The following is a 17,728-nucleotide window of genomic DNA, read 5'->3' as shown; positions in this document are numbered from 1 at the left end:
TAAGCATGGCAGAAATTCCAGAGGCATGGGGTCACTGGTGTCTGACATTTGCAGACTGCAGACTGCAGATTGCAGACTGGCTACAAATAGCGCTGATAAACAGTATTTAAGTCTAAGAACCCCGGATTTCAAATTGCGCTGATAAACAGTATTTAAGTCAGTTAGCTTTCAATTATTGAAAGCTAACCGTTTTAAATGGGTTCTTAGACTTAAATACTGTTTATCAGTGCTATTTGAAGTGGGTGTTTAGACTTAAATACTGTTTATCAGCGCTATTTGTAGCCAGTCTGCAATCTGCAAATGTCAGACACCGTGGGGTCACAGGGTCCACAGAAACCACACTGATTGCTAGTATTTTGGGCCACAAAGTAAGTGACATTAACTAAAAGTAGAAACAGTGCATAAAAGAAAAATTTTCACGATATAATTATACTTCTAAGCGACACAAAGAAATACAATTCAAACATAAACAGAATGTTAATAATTTTCTTTTAGGCTACTGTAGCTAATGACTTACAATAACGTTTTGCAAATGTAATGCATGGAAGCTGTTTACGATAACGAAAATCAGCAGCATAATTATCATCTTATAATCTGATGAAGCTTAATGAAGATTCTAGCTGACAAGTCCGGGATGTAGCTAGAATCCTTTAAATACTCCACATACGTACATGTACTGATTGCAGTCCATATTTATTAATTATAAAGTTACCTGGTACTAGAAGATCTGTAAATAGGTTCAACGTGACATCCTGTTTGGCTTACATTGTAGTGAAGCTGGCAACGATAAGCCATGATTCATGAAGACTTGTTGCATTTAGCCCTTAAAATTAAGGTTTTTGCGCATTGATAGCCAACTTCGTTCGCCATTTTTTAAATTACCCAGGGCCCTCTCGCTCAACTCATTGTATTGGGAAGTTTTAGGTGGGAAGCTTCAACGTGGCGTACATGACATCAAAACACGTTACAACACGTCTCAGCCTGTGGCCATTTAGCAGGGAAGATGCATCATCACTGTCAACTCTTAAGGGTTTGCGAGACGAAGCCGGTAATGGAAAGTACTCTTGTTCATCAACTTAAATGAGGTATAGCTCTCTGCACAACTGTGAACACAAATAAGCCTAAACAGAAAATAAGGTCTTTTTTTTTTTCCTGTTTTGCTAGTCTGAGAATGATATTAAAATCAAGGTGTCTCTCACAGGATTGTCCAAGTCTAAAGAGGGAGTTTCTAAAATACAGGAACTGCTCTCTTTGCGTAAAGGCACCATTCTCCATTTGCAAGAGATTAAAATCGATTTATCCCGAGGGAACGAAAAGGCAATTGGTGCTTTCGTTTCTGGCAGTAAATCCAAACAATTGGGCTGGATTCCAAGGGAAACCATCAGTGAAGTGGAGAGAATGGGCCAAATGGAAGACTTAAAGATAAGTCTTATAACTTTAAAGGAGAAAGAAATTTCATTCCATTTTGGTAAAATTGATTGTGTCATAAACATTTCCTCATTTAAGTTGTAATTCGTCAGCTTCCCCGTTTTTTAATACTAGTTCTTTGTTTGAAGAACATTGACACAGACTGTAAAAACCTTTTTTTTTTTAATTCTGGAGTTAGTGATAACCATTCATGCCATGTCATGTGATACCTATTATGTTCACCTGTCTAATTAAAACATAGTGTTATTGAATTTAAAAACTAAGTACAATGAAATATCCTACCTGTGTTTATACTACAATTACATTTTCTCATCTATTCATGATACATTAGTTTCTTTTTTTCACTTATTTATTATTCTGTCAGATATTTATGCAGCTATAATAAATAGTATATGATGATGACTATATTTATTATTAGTAGTATCATACAGCCACCAAATGGTATAGTTTGGTGTATGAATGTTATATAATTAATAAAGAACATGCCTCGGTTATTCAAAGGCTGGATAGTGCTATCCAACGGACCAATCTCTATCCAGTGGATAATGCAATTAGTTTCGCCAATACTTATCTGGCCCTGGTTGTTCAAGCGATGGATAGCGCTATCCACCGGATAAATGTCACTACCCAGTGGATAAACACTAGTAAAACCAATTGGGTTATCCAATGGATAGTGATTTATCCGGCGGATAGCGCTATCCATCGTTTGAACAAATGGGGCCTGCTGTATAGTGATTTATCCATTGTATAGCGATATCCAACGTTTGAACAACCAGGCCCAGGACTCCATATTCAACTTGTCCAATTTCAGTTGTAGGAAAAAAAATTAAATTACCAATTTTAAACCAGATTTGGCTTCAGTCAACTTTGGAGCTTATCTGAAGTTTTTTGTTTATTTTATTTTATTATTTTAATTGGGCAACATGGAGACTGTTAGAGATATAATACACAAGGCATACAAAGATTGCAAGGCATCTTTGTATGTATGTTACTAAAGCATATTATATGTTTTAACCCTTATCACCTCAACATTAGGTTGATCATTTTCCCTTACCTCGCCTTAACTCGCACAAACTCGCAACTGATAGGCAAGCTCAATTTTTCCTTATCTCGCCTTAACTCGCATTAGCTCGCACAATCTCGCGGCGAGTTAAGGTCCCAGAGTAGGCCTACCACCACGCAGAAGCTTCAGGTCCTTTAGGACCACTTTCAGTTCTTTGAAGGTCATTTTTTTCTCGATTGTAAACCGTTTTACCGTCCAAGTTAATGTACGATATTTTTCCTCCTGAATATTCCACAACGTACCCAATGCTTTGTCTATACGCAACGGCTAATGGCATCCTTAAGCTGCTGCAGATCTCCGTCACATCCACTGGATAGTGTAGGCGAGCCGAGAGGAGTTTTCCTTTGCATGAGTCCACGTCCACAAGAAATAACTGCCCATGTGGCCCAAGGCAAACGGCAGACGGATTTATCAGGACTCCTTTCTTGTTGTATTCGTTTAGTCGTTTACTTTAAATTTCTGACTTGCCTGCTGATATCATGTTACTGAATTGCCGTGAGATTCGCTTTCCTACATGAACAGGATCAGGTAGGCATTTTCGAGAAGCCAGTTTACCAAAGTCCTGACCATTACTGTAATTACATTAAAAATGCTTTTTTTACGTACGCACTCTTGCCTACGTAAATGCTTGAAAACAAGTTAAATCTCGGAAGGCTTTCCTTTGATTTATTTATTTCTCAAATAGTGCTATTTAAACGTTGTCCAACGTTGACAATCACATCCGTTTTCGTCGACAAAGAGAGGTGATCACAAGTCAAAGACCAACAACCACAACCGGCAACGTTCACCATTGTACTGTACACGGCGAGGTCTTTGATTTATAAGAGAGTCATAAGATTCGCGGACAAATTCAGAAGGTTATATTCGTCTAACTTACAGGACCAATTAACATCATGGAAAAACTTTAATCCAGTAATAGTAGAGTTATCGATTTGTTATCGATCTGCGTTATTTGATCTTATTTGAGGCCTGACAGACGACACAGGATCGGATAACCAAACTGGTGACTGGTCAACGGCTTTCTAATTTCATGTTTCTGGAAAGCTCCCTAAATCCACCTAAAATATTCTTCAACGTGGGAATTCCGGATCTGGCGTCAACCGCTTGTACTGCAACTTCAGTTTGTACTTCAAAACACCAATTTCCTTGGCTCTTTGGTCAATCTCAGACGATTTGAGATTTCAAAGGAATGATGCTAAATCTTCCACTTCTAGTTTTGTCAAAAACGACCATTTCATAACCGGTTTCTCGTCACCTTGTTTAAAAATGCAACCCGTAACTTCATGCAGTACTTTCAAGGAAGCCATCATTTGTGAAAAAGTCCATTAAGCACGCATGTGCTGCCCCTGTTACACGCATGCCATGTGGTCAGCGGATGACCGAATTTTTAAAAGAGCCTGGAAGCAAATCTTTGAAATCTGACCCATCTTGTTTGAACTTGGACTGATAAATGACCCGTTACCATTCGTTACTGGTCGCCGGTAGTGCAAATCCTTGGCAAAAGTGACCTAACGTGTGACAATTGAGAAATTATTCCTAAGATTATCTTAGTTATCCCTTATCCCTACAATTGTTGCGTCAGTTATCCCTTATCCCTAAAATTATTTTGCCAGTTATCCCTTATCCCTAAAACCCCTAACAGGGCCTCCAAACTGTTTCGATGGTCCGTGTGCTGCCTCAGGGACTTCACGCACCAATAACGGCTTTGACAACGTGAAAAGATTCATTTTAATTGTAGTTAAATTATTTTGCTTGTCGATTCGCGCATGAGAGCGGATACACAAGCTCGTTTGAGAGCGTTGGGGGGAATTAGCTGTTGAACTCGTCAACATTTTTTGTCAGCGTGTCTGGGAACGGAGGAGTTATGGATGAAAAATGGTAAGGACAGACAAAAGTTTCTCGCATTTCGAAGTCTTCCATTCTGGCTCTTTGCTATTACAGTATCCTGTTTTAAACACGTTCAACAATAATGTTTCTTTCTGAGGGAGGAGAAATTTCATCAAATAAATCAAGCTTACTCACCTAAAATCAATACAACATCGTTAAAATTGCTCCGAAAAAAAGTATTAAAGCTGTTGAAATGAATAGCCATCGCTGTACAGTAATCGCAACTTTCTGGAATGTTTGTAAATGATGAGTTTCATTGCGTCCCGTCGGAAGCAGTCTCAGCTTAGTGGCCAAAACTGGTTTGAGGAGAAATCTGAAATGTCTCTTTGCATGAAAATGAGGTTCTGGGGTCGTGCGACCAAAGGCATCTTTTTTCCCCTCCTCGACCGTTGATTGGAATCGCCGCCCTTGAAAAAAAATTCCTCTGGCACCTAGGGTAGACGCTGATGGGAAAAAGCCTGACACCAGATTCTTACTCTTGTGTAATGGGACTCTTAGTCTTGTCTTCCCTTGACTGTCATTTACTTCGCACATTTATCCGTGTTTGCATGGGCTTCTGGTTTTTGTCGTTGACGAGGACGTCCTGGGACCAGGAGCCCATGAGTAGGAGCGAGCAACTCCCATACTTAGTCTATGTCACGGCATTTTACAGACGAATCTATTTTTGGACACTCAAAACAACAAAGGCAGTTCCGGTTCGGTGACCCTATGACGTCCAGTTAGTTGATTGGTCATAGGGCTCCTGCGGGAGTCTCATTCACGGAAAATAAAAATCTAAAAATAAATTGGTCTGTGAAAAAGCCGTGACAGGAATATATGGGAGTTGCTCGCTCCTACTCATGGGCTTTTGCTAGGACTTGCAGCAGCTTAAGGATGATTTGAGTATAGCTGGAACTGTCCCTTTTACTATCTTTTTAATTCCAGACAGAGTCTTCAAGATGAGTTCGGTCTCGAAACGTTCGGAACATATATCATGCAATTGACGGATTCAAACTCTTTACCAGTACGACCGCAAAAGGTAACTCCTTTTCTTCTTAACTTCCCTTAGCTCGCGAACTCGAAAACGTTAAGGTCTGTCCTTCCTTTTGAATTATTTTTACACACAGAGATCACACGATATCTACTTACAGTCACTCCAGTTTCTTAAAAAGAAGCGCCATTACTGTATGTTTCTTCCGTAATCCTCACCTTCACTCCATAAAGAAGTTACCAGATTTTCTCGCGCAAGCAATTTGAAAATAGGCTTTTACGATCATCTAATGTTAAATAAGGAGCCATGAGCGCTGGCACAGTGGTGAGAGCACTCGCCTCGCACCAACGTGGCTCGCGTCCGTTTCCCAGACTCGGCGTCATATGTTGGTTGAGTATTTTTGGTTCTCTATTCTGCTCTGAGAGGTTTTTCTCCGGGTAATCTGGTTTTCCCTTCTCCTCAAAAACCAATTTTCGATTTGATTTCGACGTACAATGTACCCAACTATTGCCCCAGCGCTAAAAGACTTGACACTTAAGTTCAATATCATTACTCTTAATTTTATTAAAAATCTTCGCTTAATATGCGTTCGTATTTGATACGTTTGATAAAGATAGATGTGATTTCTAAACATTTTTTCACGTGTTTCTAAACAGCATTTAACAGCCCATAAATAATTACAACTCTTGAAAGAACGAAGTGCTAAAAAAGTCGTTATGGAAGATCTGAAGTACTCTGGGATATTTTCTTCCTTTCACCCTTACTTTGTATAAAATACGGCGTGAGGCAAATGGGCGAAATTCGTCTAGGACTTGCGATCAAGAACTACACAACCAAACCTCTCAACAATATACGTGCTACTTAGTTGTTGGGGGTGGGGGGGGGGGTTGGGACAATTATATTATTGAAATTAATTATGCTTTATAAAATTGTAAATAACCTAATTGAAGTAGATATTGTTAATGAACTTAAGCCACATAGTAGACACTCCAGAAATGTACACTCTAACTCATTTCGAGTACCTCTAGAGAGGAAAACATATCTTAAATATAGCTTTTTACCAAGAACTCTAGAACAATGGAACGCTTTGCCCGCCTTTCTAGTCACTGCCCCAAGTCTTAATGCCTTTAAGACTGGGGTATGTACATTGAACACTGAACAATAACATCTTGTAAGAACGCTGACCGACCCGAGCACATAAGCCTCGTAGAGAGGGCGTGCTGGCATAGTGGTAAATGTAAATGAATGATCAAGGTGCTAGTCAACCACGAACTTCCGAAGATGGTCAATCACAATAGGGCCATACAGTACCCCCATTTATACGAGAGAAAATAAGCCAGAGTAAGCCGCGGCTTATTTTCTCTCGTATAAAAGGCCCTAATATTGCACGACGAGAAAAACATCAGTCCATTGTCCACGTTGAAGCGGGTTCCGGGTTTAAGTATTCCGGCGTTCCGTGTTTAAGTATTCCGGCGTTCCGTGTTTAAGTATTCTGGCGTTCCGTGTTTAAGTATTCCGGCGTTCCATGTTTAAGTATTCCGGCCTTCCGGCGTTCCGTGTTTAAGTACTAGCCTGTTGGAGCGTACCTGCGAGGTACTTTCTTGCTCGATTGTGAGCTGTCAGATCGGGCGGAATGTGGGAACTTCCTTCTTCGTCGAAGAAAAAGCGAGCGTTTTCACAACAAACTTATCCATGAGTAAGTTTTTATCAGTTTTCAACGAAAGAAACTACATTTTCCCGAAAAACTTACAACTTCGCTTATTTTTCACAAATCTCCTCTATAAGAGAAGGCAACTGTGTCATTTCAGTGGTGTGTATATAAGGGAGTGTTTGTGTTGCACCAATAGAAGGAGACTCGTACCAGGTCCCCGACATGAAAAATACGCCTTGAACTTCGAATGTTTACGAAATCGAAGGTGACAAAGGATTTTTAGCCTTTTTCCAAGATAAATCATCTTAAATATGGCGTATTTATGCAGGAATTTCTAAGAAACGTCTTGATTTATGTTTCATTTTATGAATTTTGTGCGTCCTTTTGTGAATTATGCGATTTTTCGTGAATTGTGCGATCGGATGCGATTTGAGGTCGATTGTGCGAAATCGCACCATCGCGTAATATCAGAAGGCCTGTTGGGAAGAAACATTTTTTCCAATCGAACAAAGGGAAAGTAATCCCTCTCACAGTCGTAGTCATGCTACTCATCAAATTCCTCGCTGAATTTTCATCTGTTTCCGCTCCTTATTCACATCTACAATCTCTACTTCACACAAATTTTTGTCTATCTTTGGTCGTTTTTCCACTTTAATTTAACAACATTCGCAGGACCAATCTCATAGAAATTGTCCACAAAATGTTTTGGAGAACGCAACATTCGCTTCGGTCGGTCCGCCATGTTGAAGGAAAGCGCAATCGCAGTGACACTTTACTTTATGTAACGATCACCGAAAGCAAATGTCCCATTTTGTGGGCATTGAGTTTGATATGATGCTAAGCATGGCAGAAATTCCAGAGGCATGGGGTCACTGGTGTCTGACATTTGCAGACTGCAGACTGCAGATTGCAGACTGGCTACAAATAGCGCTGATAAACAGTATTTAAGTCTAAGAACCCCGGATTTCAAATTGCGCTGATAAACAGTATTTAAGTCAGTTAGCTTTCAATTATTGAAAGCTAACCGTTTTAAATGGGTTCTTAGACTTAAATACTGTTTATCAGTGCTATTTGAAGTGGGTGTTTAGACTTAAATACTGTTTATCAGCGCTATTTGTAGCCAGTCTGCAATCTGCAAATGTCAGACACCGTGGGGTCACAGGGTCCACAGAAACCACACTGATTGCTAGTATTTTGGGCCACAAAGTAAGTGACATTAACTAAAAGTAGAAACAGTGCATAAAAGAAAAATTTTCACGATATAATTATACTTCTAAGCGACACAAAGAAATACAATTCAAACATAAACAGAATGTTAATAATTTTCTTTTAGGCTACTGTAGCTAATGACTTACAATAACGTTTTGCAAATGTAATGCATGGAAGCTGTTTACGATAACGAAAATCAGCAGCATAATTATCATCTTATAATCTGATGAAGCTTAATGAAGATTCTAGCTGACAAGTCCGGGATGTAGCTAGAATCCTTTAAATACTCCACATACGTACATGTACTGATTGCAGTCCATATTTATTAATTATAAAGTTACCTGGTACTAGAAGATATGTAGATTGGTTCCACGTGACATCCTGTTTGGCTTACATTGTAGTGAAGCTGGCAACCATAAGCCATGATTCATAAAGACTTGTTGCATTTAGCCCTTAAAATTAAGGTTTTTGCGCATTGATAGCCAACTTCGTTCGCCATTTTTTAAATTACCCAGGGCCCTCTCGCTCAACTCATTGTATTGGGAAGTTTTAGGTGGGAAGCTTCAACGTGGCGTACATGACATCAAAACACGTTACAACACGTCTCAGCCTGTGGCCATTTAGCAGGGAAGATGCATCATCACTGTCAACTCTTAAGGGTTTGCGAGACGAAGCCGGTAATGGAAAGTACTCTTGTTCATCAACTTAAATGAGGTATAGCTCTCTGCACAACTGTGAACACAAATAAGCCTAAACAGAAAATAAGGTCTTTTTTTTTTTCCTGTTTTGCTAGTCTGAGAATGATATTAAAATCAAGGTGTCTCTCACAGGATTGTCCAAGTCTAAAGAGGGAGTTTCTAAAATACAGTAACTGCTGTCTTTGCGTAAAGGCATCAATCTCCATTTGCAAGAGATTAAAATGGATTTATCCCGAGGGAACGAAAAGGCAATTGGTGTTTTCGTTTCTGGCAGTGAAACCAAACAATTGGGCTGGATTCCAAGGGAAACCATCAGTGAAGTGGAGAGAATGGGCCAAATGGAAGACTTAAAGATAAGTCTTATAACTTTAAAGGAGAAAGAAATTTCATTCCATTTTGGTAAAATTGATTGTGTCATAAACATTTCCTCATTTAAGTTGTAATTCGTCAGCTTCCCCGTTTTTTAATACTAGTTCTTTGTTTGAAGAACATTGACACAGACTGTAAAAACCTTTTTTTTTTAATTCTGGAGTTAGTGATAACCATTCATGCCATGTCATGTGATACCTATTATGTTCACCTGTCTAATTAAAACATAGTGTTATTGAATTTAAAAACTAAGTACAATGAAATATCCTACCTGTGTTTATACTACAATTACATTTTCTCATCTATTCATGATACATTAGTTTCTTTTTTTCACTTATTTATTATTCTGTCAGATATTTATGCAGCTATAATAAATAGTATATGATGATGACTATATTTATTAGTAGCAGTATCATACAGCCACCAAATGGTATAGTTTGGTGTATGAATGTTATATAATTAATAAAGAACATGCCTCGGTTATTCAAAGGCTGGATAGTGCTATCCAACGGACCAATCTCTATCCAGTGGATAATGCAATTAGTTTCGCCAATACTTATCTGGCCCTGGTTGTTCAAACGATGCATAGCGCTATCCACCGGATAAATCACTATCCAGCGGATGAACACTAGCAAAACCAATTGGGTTATCCAGTGGATAGTGATTTATCCGGCGGATAGCGCTATCCATCGTTTGAACAACTGGGGCCTGCTGTATAGTGATTTATCCATTGTATAGCGATATCCAACGTTTGAACAACCAGGCCCAGGACTCCATATTCAACTTGTCCAATTTCAGTTGTAGGAAAAAAATTAAATTACCAATTTTAAACCAGATTTGGCTTCAGTCAACTTTGGAGCTTATCTGAAGTTTTTTGTTTATTTTATTTTATTATTTTAATTGGGCAACATGGAGACTGTTAGAGATATGTACACAAGGCATACAAAGATTGCAAGGCATATTTATATGTATGTTACTAAAGCATATTATATGTTTTAACCCTTATCATCTCAACATTAGGTTGATCATTTTCCCTTACCTCGCCTTAACTCGCACAAACTCGCAACTGATAGGCAAGCTCAATTTTTCCTTATCTCGCCTTAACTCGCATTAGCTCGCACAATCTCGCGGCGAGTTAAGGTCCCAGAGTAGGCCTACCACCACGCAGAAGCTTCAGGTCCTTTAGGACCACTTTCAGTTCTTTGAAGGTCATTTTTTTCTCGATTGTAAACCGTTTTACCGTCCAAGTTAATGTACGATATTTTTCCTCCTGAATATTCCACAACGTACCCAATGCTTTGTCTATACGCAACGGCTAATGGCATCCTTAAGCTGCTGCAGATCTCCGTCACATCCACTGGATAGTGTAGGCGAGCCGAGAGGAGTTTTCCTTTGCATGAGTCCACGTCCACAAGAAATAACTGCCCATGTGGCCCAAGGCAAACGGCAGACGGATTTATCAGGACTCCTTTCTTGTTGTATTCGTTTAGTCGTTTACTTTAAATTTCTGACTTGCCTGCTGATATCATGTTACTGAATTGCCGTGAGATTCGCTTTCCTACATGAACAGGATCAGGTAGGCATTTTCGAGAAGCCAGTTTACCAAAGTCCTGACCATTACTGTAATTACATTAAAAATGCTTTTTTTACGTACGCACTCTTGCCTACGTAAATGCTTGAAAACAAGTTAAATCTCGGAAGGCTTTCCTTTGATTTATTTATTTCTCAAATAGTGCTATTTAAACGTTGTCCAACGTTGACAATCACATCCGTTTTCGTCGACAAAGAGAGGTGATCACAAGTCAAAGACCAACAACCACAACCGGCAACGTTCACCATTGTACTGTACACGGCGAGGTCTTTGATTTATAAGAGAGTCATAAGATTCGCGGACAAATTCAGAAGGTTATATTCGTCTAACTTACAGGACCAATTAACATCATGGAAAAACTTTAATCCAGTAATAGTAGAGTTATCGATTTGTTATCGATCTGCGTTATTTGATCTTATTTGAGGCCTGACAGACGACACAGGATCGGATAACCAAACTGGTGACTGGTCAACGGCTTTCTAATTTCATGTTTCTGGAAAGCTCCCTAAATCCACCTAAAATATTCTTCAACGTGGGAATTCCGGATCTGGCGTCAACCGCTTGTACTGCAACTTCAGTTTGTACTTCAAAACACCAATTTCCTTGGCTCTTTGGTCAATCTCAGACGATTTGAGATTTCAAAGGAATGATGCTAAATCTTCCACTTCTAGTTTTGTCAAAAACGACCATTTCATAACCGGTTTCTCGTCACCTTGTTTAAAAATGCAACCCGTAACTTCATGCAGTACTTTCAAGGAAGCCATCATTTGTGAAAAAGTCCATTAAGCACGCATGTGCTGCCCCTGTTACACGCATGCCATGTGGTCAGCGGATGACCGAATTTTTAAAAGAGCCTGGAAGCAAATCTTTGAAATCTGACCCATCTTGTTTGAACTTGGACTGATAAATGACCCGTTACCATTCGTTACTGGTCGCCGGTAGTGCAAATCCTTGGCAAAAGTGACCTAACGTGTGACAATTGAGAAATTATTCCTAAGATTATCTTAGTTATCCCTTATCCCTAAAATTATTTAGTCATTTATCCCTTATCCCTAAAATTATTTTGCCAGTTATCCCTTATCCCTAAAACCCCTAACAGGGCCTCCAAACTGTTTCGATGGTCCGTGTGCTGCCTCAGGGACTTCACGCACCAATAACGGCTTTGACAACGTGAAAAGATTCATTTTAATTGTAGTTAAATTATTTTGCTTGTCGATTCGCGCATGAGAGCGGATACACAAGCTCGTTTGAGAGCGTTGGGGGGAATTAGCTGTTGAACTCGTCAACATTTTTTGTCAGCGTGTCTGGGAACGGAGGAGTTATGGATGAAAAATGGTAAGGACAGACAAAAGTTTCTCGCATTTCGAAGTCTTCCATTCTGGCTCTTTGCTATTACAGTATCCTGTTTTAAACACGTTCAACAATAATGTTTCTTTCTGAGGGAGGAGAAATTTCATCAAATAAATCAAGCTTACTCACCTAAAATCAATACAACATCGTTAAAATTGCTCCGAAAAAAAGTATTAAAGCTGTTGAAATGAATAGCCATCGCTGTACAGTAATCGCAACTTTCTGGAATGTTTGTAAATGATGAGTTTCATTGCGTCCCGTCGGAAGCAGTCTCAGCTTAGTGGCCAAAACTGGTTTGAGGAGAAATCTGAAATGTCTCTTTGCATGAAAATGAGGTTCTGGGGTCGTGCGACCAAAGGCATCTTTTTTCCCCTCCTCGACCGTTGATTGGAATCGCCGCCCTTGAAAAAAAATTCCTCTGGCACCTAGGGTAGACGCTGATGGGAAAAAGCCTGACACCAGATTCTTACTCTTGTGTAATGGGACTCTTAGTCTTGTCTTCCCTTGACTGTCATTTACTTCGCACATTTATCCGTGTTTGCATGGGCTTCTGGTTTTTGTCGTTGACGAGGACGTCCTGGGACCAGGAGCCCATGAGTAGGAGCGAGCAACTCCCATACTTAGTCTATGTCACGGCATTTTACAGACGAATCTATTTTTGGACACTCAAAACAACAAAGGCAGTTCCGGTTCGGTGACCCTATGACGTCCAGTTAGTTGATTGGTCATAGGGCTCCTGCGGGAGTCTCATTCACGGAAAATAAAAATCTAAAAATAAATTGGTCTGTGAAAAAGCCGTGACAGGAATATATGGGAGTTGCTCGCTCCTACTCATGGGCTTTTGCTAGGACTTGCAGCAGCTTAAGGATGATTTGAGTATAGCTGGAACTGTCCCTTTTACTATCTTTTTAATTCCAGACAGAGTCTTCAAGATGAGTTCGGTCTCGAAACGTTCGGAACATATATCATGCAATTGACGGATTCAAACTCTTTACCAGTACGACCGCAAAAGGTAACTCCTTTTCTTCTTAACTTCCCTTAGCTCGCGAACTCGAAAACGTTAAGGTCTGTCCTTCCTTTTGAATTATTTTTACACACAGAGATCACACGATATCTACTTACAGTCACTCCAGTTTCTTAAAAAGAAGCGCCATTACTGTATGTTTCTTCCGTAATCCTCACCTTCACTCCATAAAGAAGTTACCAGATTTTCTCGCGCAAGCAATTTGAAAATAGGCTTTTACGATCATCTAATGTTAAATAAGGAGCCATGAGCGCTGGCACAGTGGTGAGAGCACTCGCCTCGCACCAACGTGGCTCGCGTCCGTTTCCCAGACTCGGCGTCATATGTTGGTTGAGTATTTTTGGTTCTCTATTCTGCTCTGAGAGGTTTTTCTCCGGGTAATCTGGTTTTCCCTTCTCCTCAAAAACCAATTTTCGATTTGATTTCGACGTACAATGTACCCAACTATTGCCCCAGCGCTAAAAGACTTGACACTTAAGTTCAATATCATTACTCTTAATTTTATTAAAAATCTTCGCTTAATATGCGTTCGTATTTGATACGTTTGATAAAGATAGATGTGATTTCTAAACATTTTTTCACGTGTTTCTAAACAGCATTTAACAGCCCATAAATAATTACAACTCTTGAAAGAACGAAGTGCTAAAAAAGTCGTTATGGAAGATCTGAAGTACTCTGGGATATTTTCTTCCTTTCACCCTTACTTTGTATAAAATACGGCGTGAGGCAAATGGGCGAAATTCGTCTAGGACTTGCGATCAAGAACTACACAACCAAACCTCTCAACAATATACGTGCTACTTAGTTGTTGGGGGGGGGGGGGGGGGGCGGCATTGGGACAATACGAAAGAGTTCTGAAATGATACAGCCAATAAATGGCGCAAAAAAATAAACGTCCCCCAGTTCGTGATAAGCCCTGTTAGTTGTATATCTTCTCCATTATCTTATTTTTTTTCTTGTCGAGATTGTTCCCTTTCAAATTCCGACTTCACTGTATTGCATGGTGAATAGAAGTTTTCATAATTTTTGTTACCACTCAACATTCATCTCGCGTGTTCATTTTGACAGGAACTCGTGGTGTTAATTACTTTCGTTTTTCAAGTTCTGCTGTTTTTTTTTTTAATTCGTTGGCCAATGTGCAGTTATATTTTTAATGAACTTTGAGATCATACCCTACTCTCAAAAGGATGATTATCTTCGTGAATCTCGCCATTGTTCATCTGCGATTGTGCATTGTTTTCTTTAAAAAGGGAATGTTGAGGGAGTCACCATTGCTTGGTACTGAAGCTGACCTCTGTGATCTTCTCTCACTATTTAAAAAAGCTCGTTTTCTACTCAAAATTTTATGAATTGCGAGCCGGAAATCAGGTTTCATGAACGAGTAAAGTATTGGATTTACAAGTGACCCTAACACAACACAGAAGGGCGAGAGCTGAGTCATGAGTTCGGGAACAACCTCCCTGTGATTGAAAGAGACTGCAACAGTGTAATACAGGGTCGGAAAGTAGCATAACACGAACATGAAGGAAGCAATAGCGAATACCCTTGCCACTTTGGCTTCCGATGATACTTTCCGTGTTCCATTCGGTTCTGAAATGATTTTATCTGACTGCGATGCATATGAAACACTTAGTTGTCTTTCCCGGCGGACGCATTGCCGAACCAATCGAAAAATCCTGAAATTCGCGAAGACTATTAAAACGCACGGTAAAGCAATATAAATGACCAGGACGAAGCAATTGTAGATCCGTGTCTTTAGAACGACATCGATCGTATTATCTTCAAACCATACAAGGGGTATGCATGCGATCCCTATTGACAAAATCCATATACCTGGTACAAGGATTTGGAAAGCTCTCCTGATGGTTTGTGAGTAGGCAAAAGGGTGCATTATCGCCAAATATCTGTCATAGGTCACGGCACAAAGGTTTGAAGCTCCAACAAAGAAAACACTGGCGTACAAGACATTGAGCGCTGCCTGTGACCATCTCTGAAGTGTGATGTTGTATTGCAGAAGAAACGCTGCACCTGTCAAGATGTCCGATATCGCCAAGGATACTACAAACCCGTTGGTGTAATTTCTCATTGATTTGACCTTGAAAACCAACGTGCAAACTAGAGCGTTCGTCACAATCGCGCTCACAGAGAAGATACTCAGCAATACAACCACTTCCAGGGGCTCCATAATGGTAGGTTACTTCTGTAAATTACACCGGGATTCGAGTGTGATCGTCGACTTCGGCACAATTTTGTTTGTTGTGGGTTTCGCAATTATTTTCCGGCAATCAAATAAGTTATGCTTATCTTGTAGCTGTAGTTCCACTTGAGGTCAACAAAGATTTTTATATTTCACGGTGGGAAATCTTTTTATACTCTGGGCATCGGCTTTAACTCTTCCATTCCAAAGTAATTGCGTCTGCGTTTGGTGTTGATATCATTCTAGACAGAATCCCACTTATAACTCTGAAAGAATAGGAAAAAATATATCGCAACATATGTTAACAATGAACCAAAAACAAATGCGGTTTGTTTTCACTGAGATGGAGAGGTTTGCACGAATCGTGACAAATTCTGCCAATCCAAGTTTACTTTTTTGCTCCGATTTTAGAGCCGATTTAAATAATTAGCTGTATTGATTTCCTTCCAGAATAATATTGCATTTACATGGGTTTCTATTATGCGTCGAGGCACTTTCTTATAGCCCAACAGATGATAAGTGGGAAGCCAGAATCTGCGGAAACGTTTTGTGAAATTTCGTGAATCATATTAGGAAAAACATCTTGCGTAAAATTTGTCCACGGTGTTGTCATTTAATAACTTAAATTCAATTTTGGGCAACGCAAATAAACATCGAGGTTACCCTTCCAATTTACTCACGTAAGAGGAGAAAGAGGGGAGAAGACCTTCGAGTGTTTTGGGAGACTGTTTAGCTCAACAAGCTCACCTTACAAAATGAATTTTTTTGTTTGAAAACAAATCTACCCTGTCATAGTAAAGATCTCCTCCTCCGTAAGAATCAGGTTTATGAAATGCACCGTGCTGTTCGCTAAGAACCTGTTATTTTCAATTATTAAGACGCTTTTATTAAGTGATTTCCAGGGGAGAGACACATTTTTCGAAAGCGAACATCGCTTTTCATTGTCACTTCGATTTTAACAGCGCGACTAAAAGATTGGGGCCATTTTAGTAGGCAGCTGCCAAACATCAAATGATAATATGAACATCATGAAATCTAGAATGAGAATCCTTTGAACAACAAAAACTACCCGAATTACCTAGTACATTGACTTCAGGCGATAATTTAAGTATGCTTCTCGTAAATCATTTTCATTTGAAATGACTGATCCTTGAAGGATGAGAAATCCGTAAATTGGTTGTCACATCGCACTCAAAACTGAACTTTCTTGCGTTTAAATAATGGTTTTAGCTTACTCGCGTCCGCATCATAATTTGTTTTCACAAAGTATAATAATGTTAATTTTTTTATGCGTTTGTTTCCACGAAATCTAGGCTTGTATAAGAGAGTCGGCTTTGAAAAACCGCCTACCACTTTTTGAGCTTGAAATTTAGAGCGTTCATTTCTTATTATTGTGACAAGAAGTCTTCATTTTTAATTGAACTATCTCAATATGTAAAATAAGCGGAAGAAAATTCAAAGATGATTAAAAATGTTCACGTAGCTTCTATTAGGAATGCTTTCTCATGCATTCGATTGGGTCGTCCGATTGCTTTTTAGGCCATAAAAAGTTTATTCTCAAGTCGTGAGATGTAGCAAGTTGAACGTCTAATGAAATATCTATTTTTCCCATTCTTAGCACAGTGGGTATAGTTTCCTTGCATTTAATCAGGCAATTGATATATTAAGTTGTCTGGGTAATGTTCCGCCAGCTGAAACAGTGACAACTTTAGATCCGAAAATTAAACACTGCAGTTAAGAGCCTTGAGGCGGCTTTAAATAAAATACGAGGATTAAATTCTTTAAAGAGGAATTCTCATGTTAAGTTGCCACTCTTGTGCTGAGAGTGGGTTGTCTTCAAGCTTTCCATCTGTCACTGTCGATCCTGTCCTAATAAGTTCCCTATGTCGACACAGCCGGCGAAGAGACCGGCCGCACAGTAAAAAGACACAAATGCACAGATACATTCAGGGCTCCATAGTTGAAAAAAGGCATACACCCATGCAGCGAAAATATATCAGTCAGGCCAAGACATATTGGTGATGTGAACATACCACGTCTTCTGTTTATGTAAATGATACAGCAAAACTCGTTCAGAGCTTGTTAATAACGCATTCATTGAAAAATTCACTACTAACCTGCGATCCGCAACTGCCAACCGAGTCGTGTATCTGTTCCCTAAGATTCTATGATGCGGCGATTTCAAGTTTTGATCATGCACACAAGCTACTTAAGTCGACATTTCTGCATTCCCCCGTAACAGTTTAATAATAATAATAATAATAATAATAATAATAATAATAATAATAATA

General features: G+C 39.4%; 1 protein-coding gene and 2 long non-coding RNA genes across 11 annotated transcripts in view; 1 reads left to right on the top strand and 2 right to left on the bottom strand.

Moving 5' to 3' along the window:
- Positions 1 to 8,865, bottom strand: part of LOC138042279 (uncharacterized) — a 30,978-nt gene extending 22,113 nt beyond the window's left edge. The window contains exon 1 of one of the 2 annotated variants that reach the window (XR_011130973.1): positions 8,550 to 8,865. This is a non-coding gene — a long non-coding RNA (uncharacterized lncRNA). Of the gene's footprint in view, positions 1 to 712; positions 908 to 8,549 lie in introns of those variants that run through there. The other variant, XR_011130972.1, reaches the window with a different exon arrangement.
- Positions 8,866 to 9,039: 174 nt separating this feature from the next.
- LOC138042277 (uncharacterized) overlaps positions 9,040 to 17,728 on the top strand; it is a 27,915-nt gene continuing 19,226 nt past the window's right edge. For both annotated transcript variants that reach the window (XR_011130970.1, XR_011130971.1), the window contains exon 1: positions 9,040 to 13,228. This is a non-coding gene — a long non-coding RNA (uncharacterized lncRNA). The remainder of the gene's footprint in view (positions 13,229 to 17,728) is intronic.
- Positions 13,720 to 17,728, bottom strand: part of LOC138042275 (octopamine receptor beta-2R-like) — a 23,857-nt gene continuing 19,848 nt past the window's right edge. For 6 of the 7 annotated variants that reach the window (XM_068888119.1, XM_068888118.1, XM_068888122.1 and 3 more), the window contains one exon: positions 13,720 to 15,703. In XM_068888119.1, coding sequence (XP_068744220.1) covers positions 14,457 to 15,425 — 969 coding nt within the window. In that variant the 5' untranslated portion in view covers positions 15,426 to 15,703 and the 3' untranslated portion in view covers positions 13,720 to 14,456. Of the gene's footprint in view, positions 15,704 to 17,554; positions 17,646 to 17,728 lie in introns of those variants that run through there. The other variant, XM_068888123.1, reaches the window with a different exon arrangement.

This window comes from Montipora capricornis, chromosome 3 (genome assembly GCF_036669925.1).
Source record: "Montipora capricornis isolate CH-2021 chromosome 3, ASM3666992v2, whole genome shotgun sequence".
In the NCBI taxonomy this organism is placed as follows: Eukaryota; Metazoa; Cnidaria; class Anthozoa; order Scleractinia; family Acroporidae; genus Montipora; species Montipora capricornis.
Note: the sequence above shows the minus strand (reverse complement) of the source record. Positions and strands in the feature narration are given on the sequence as shown.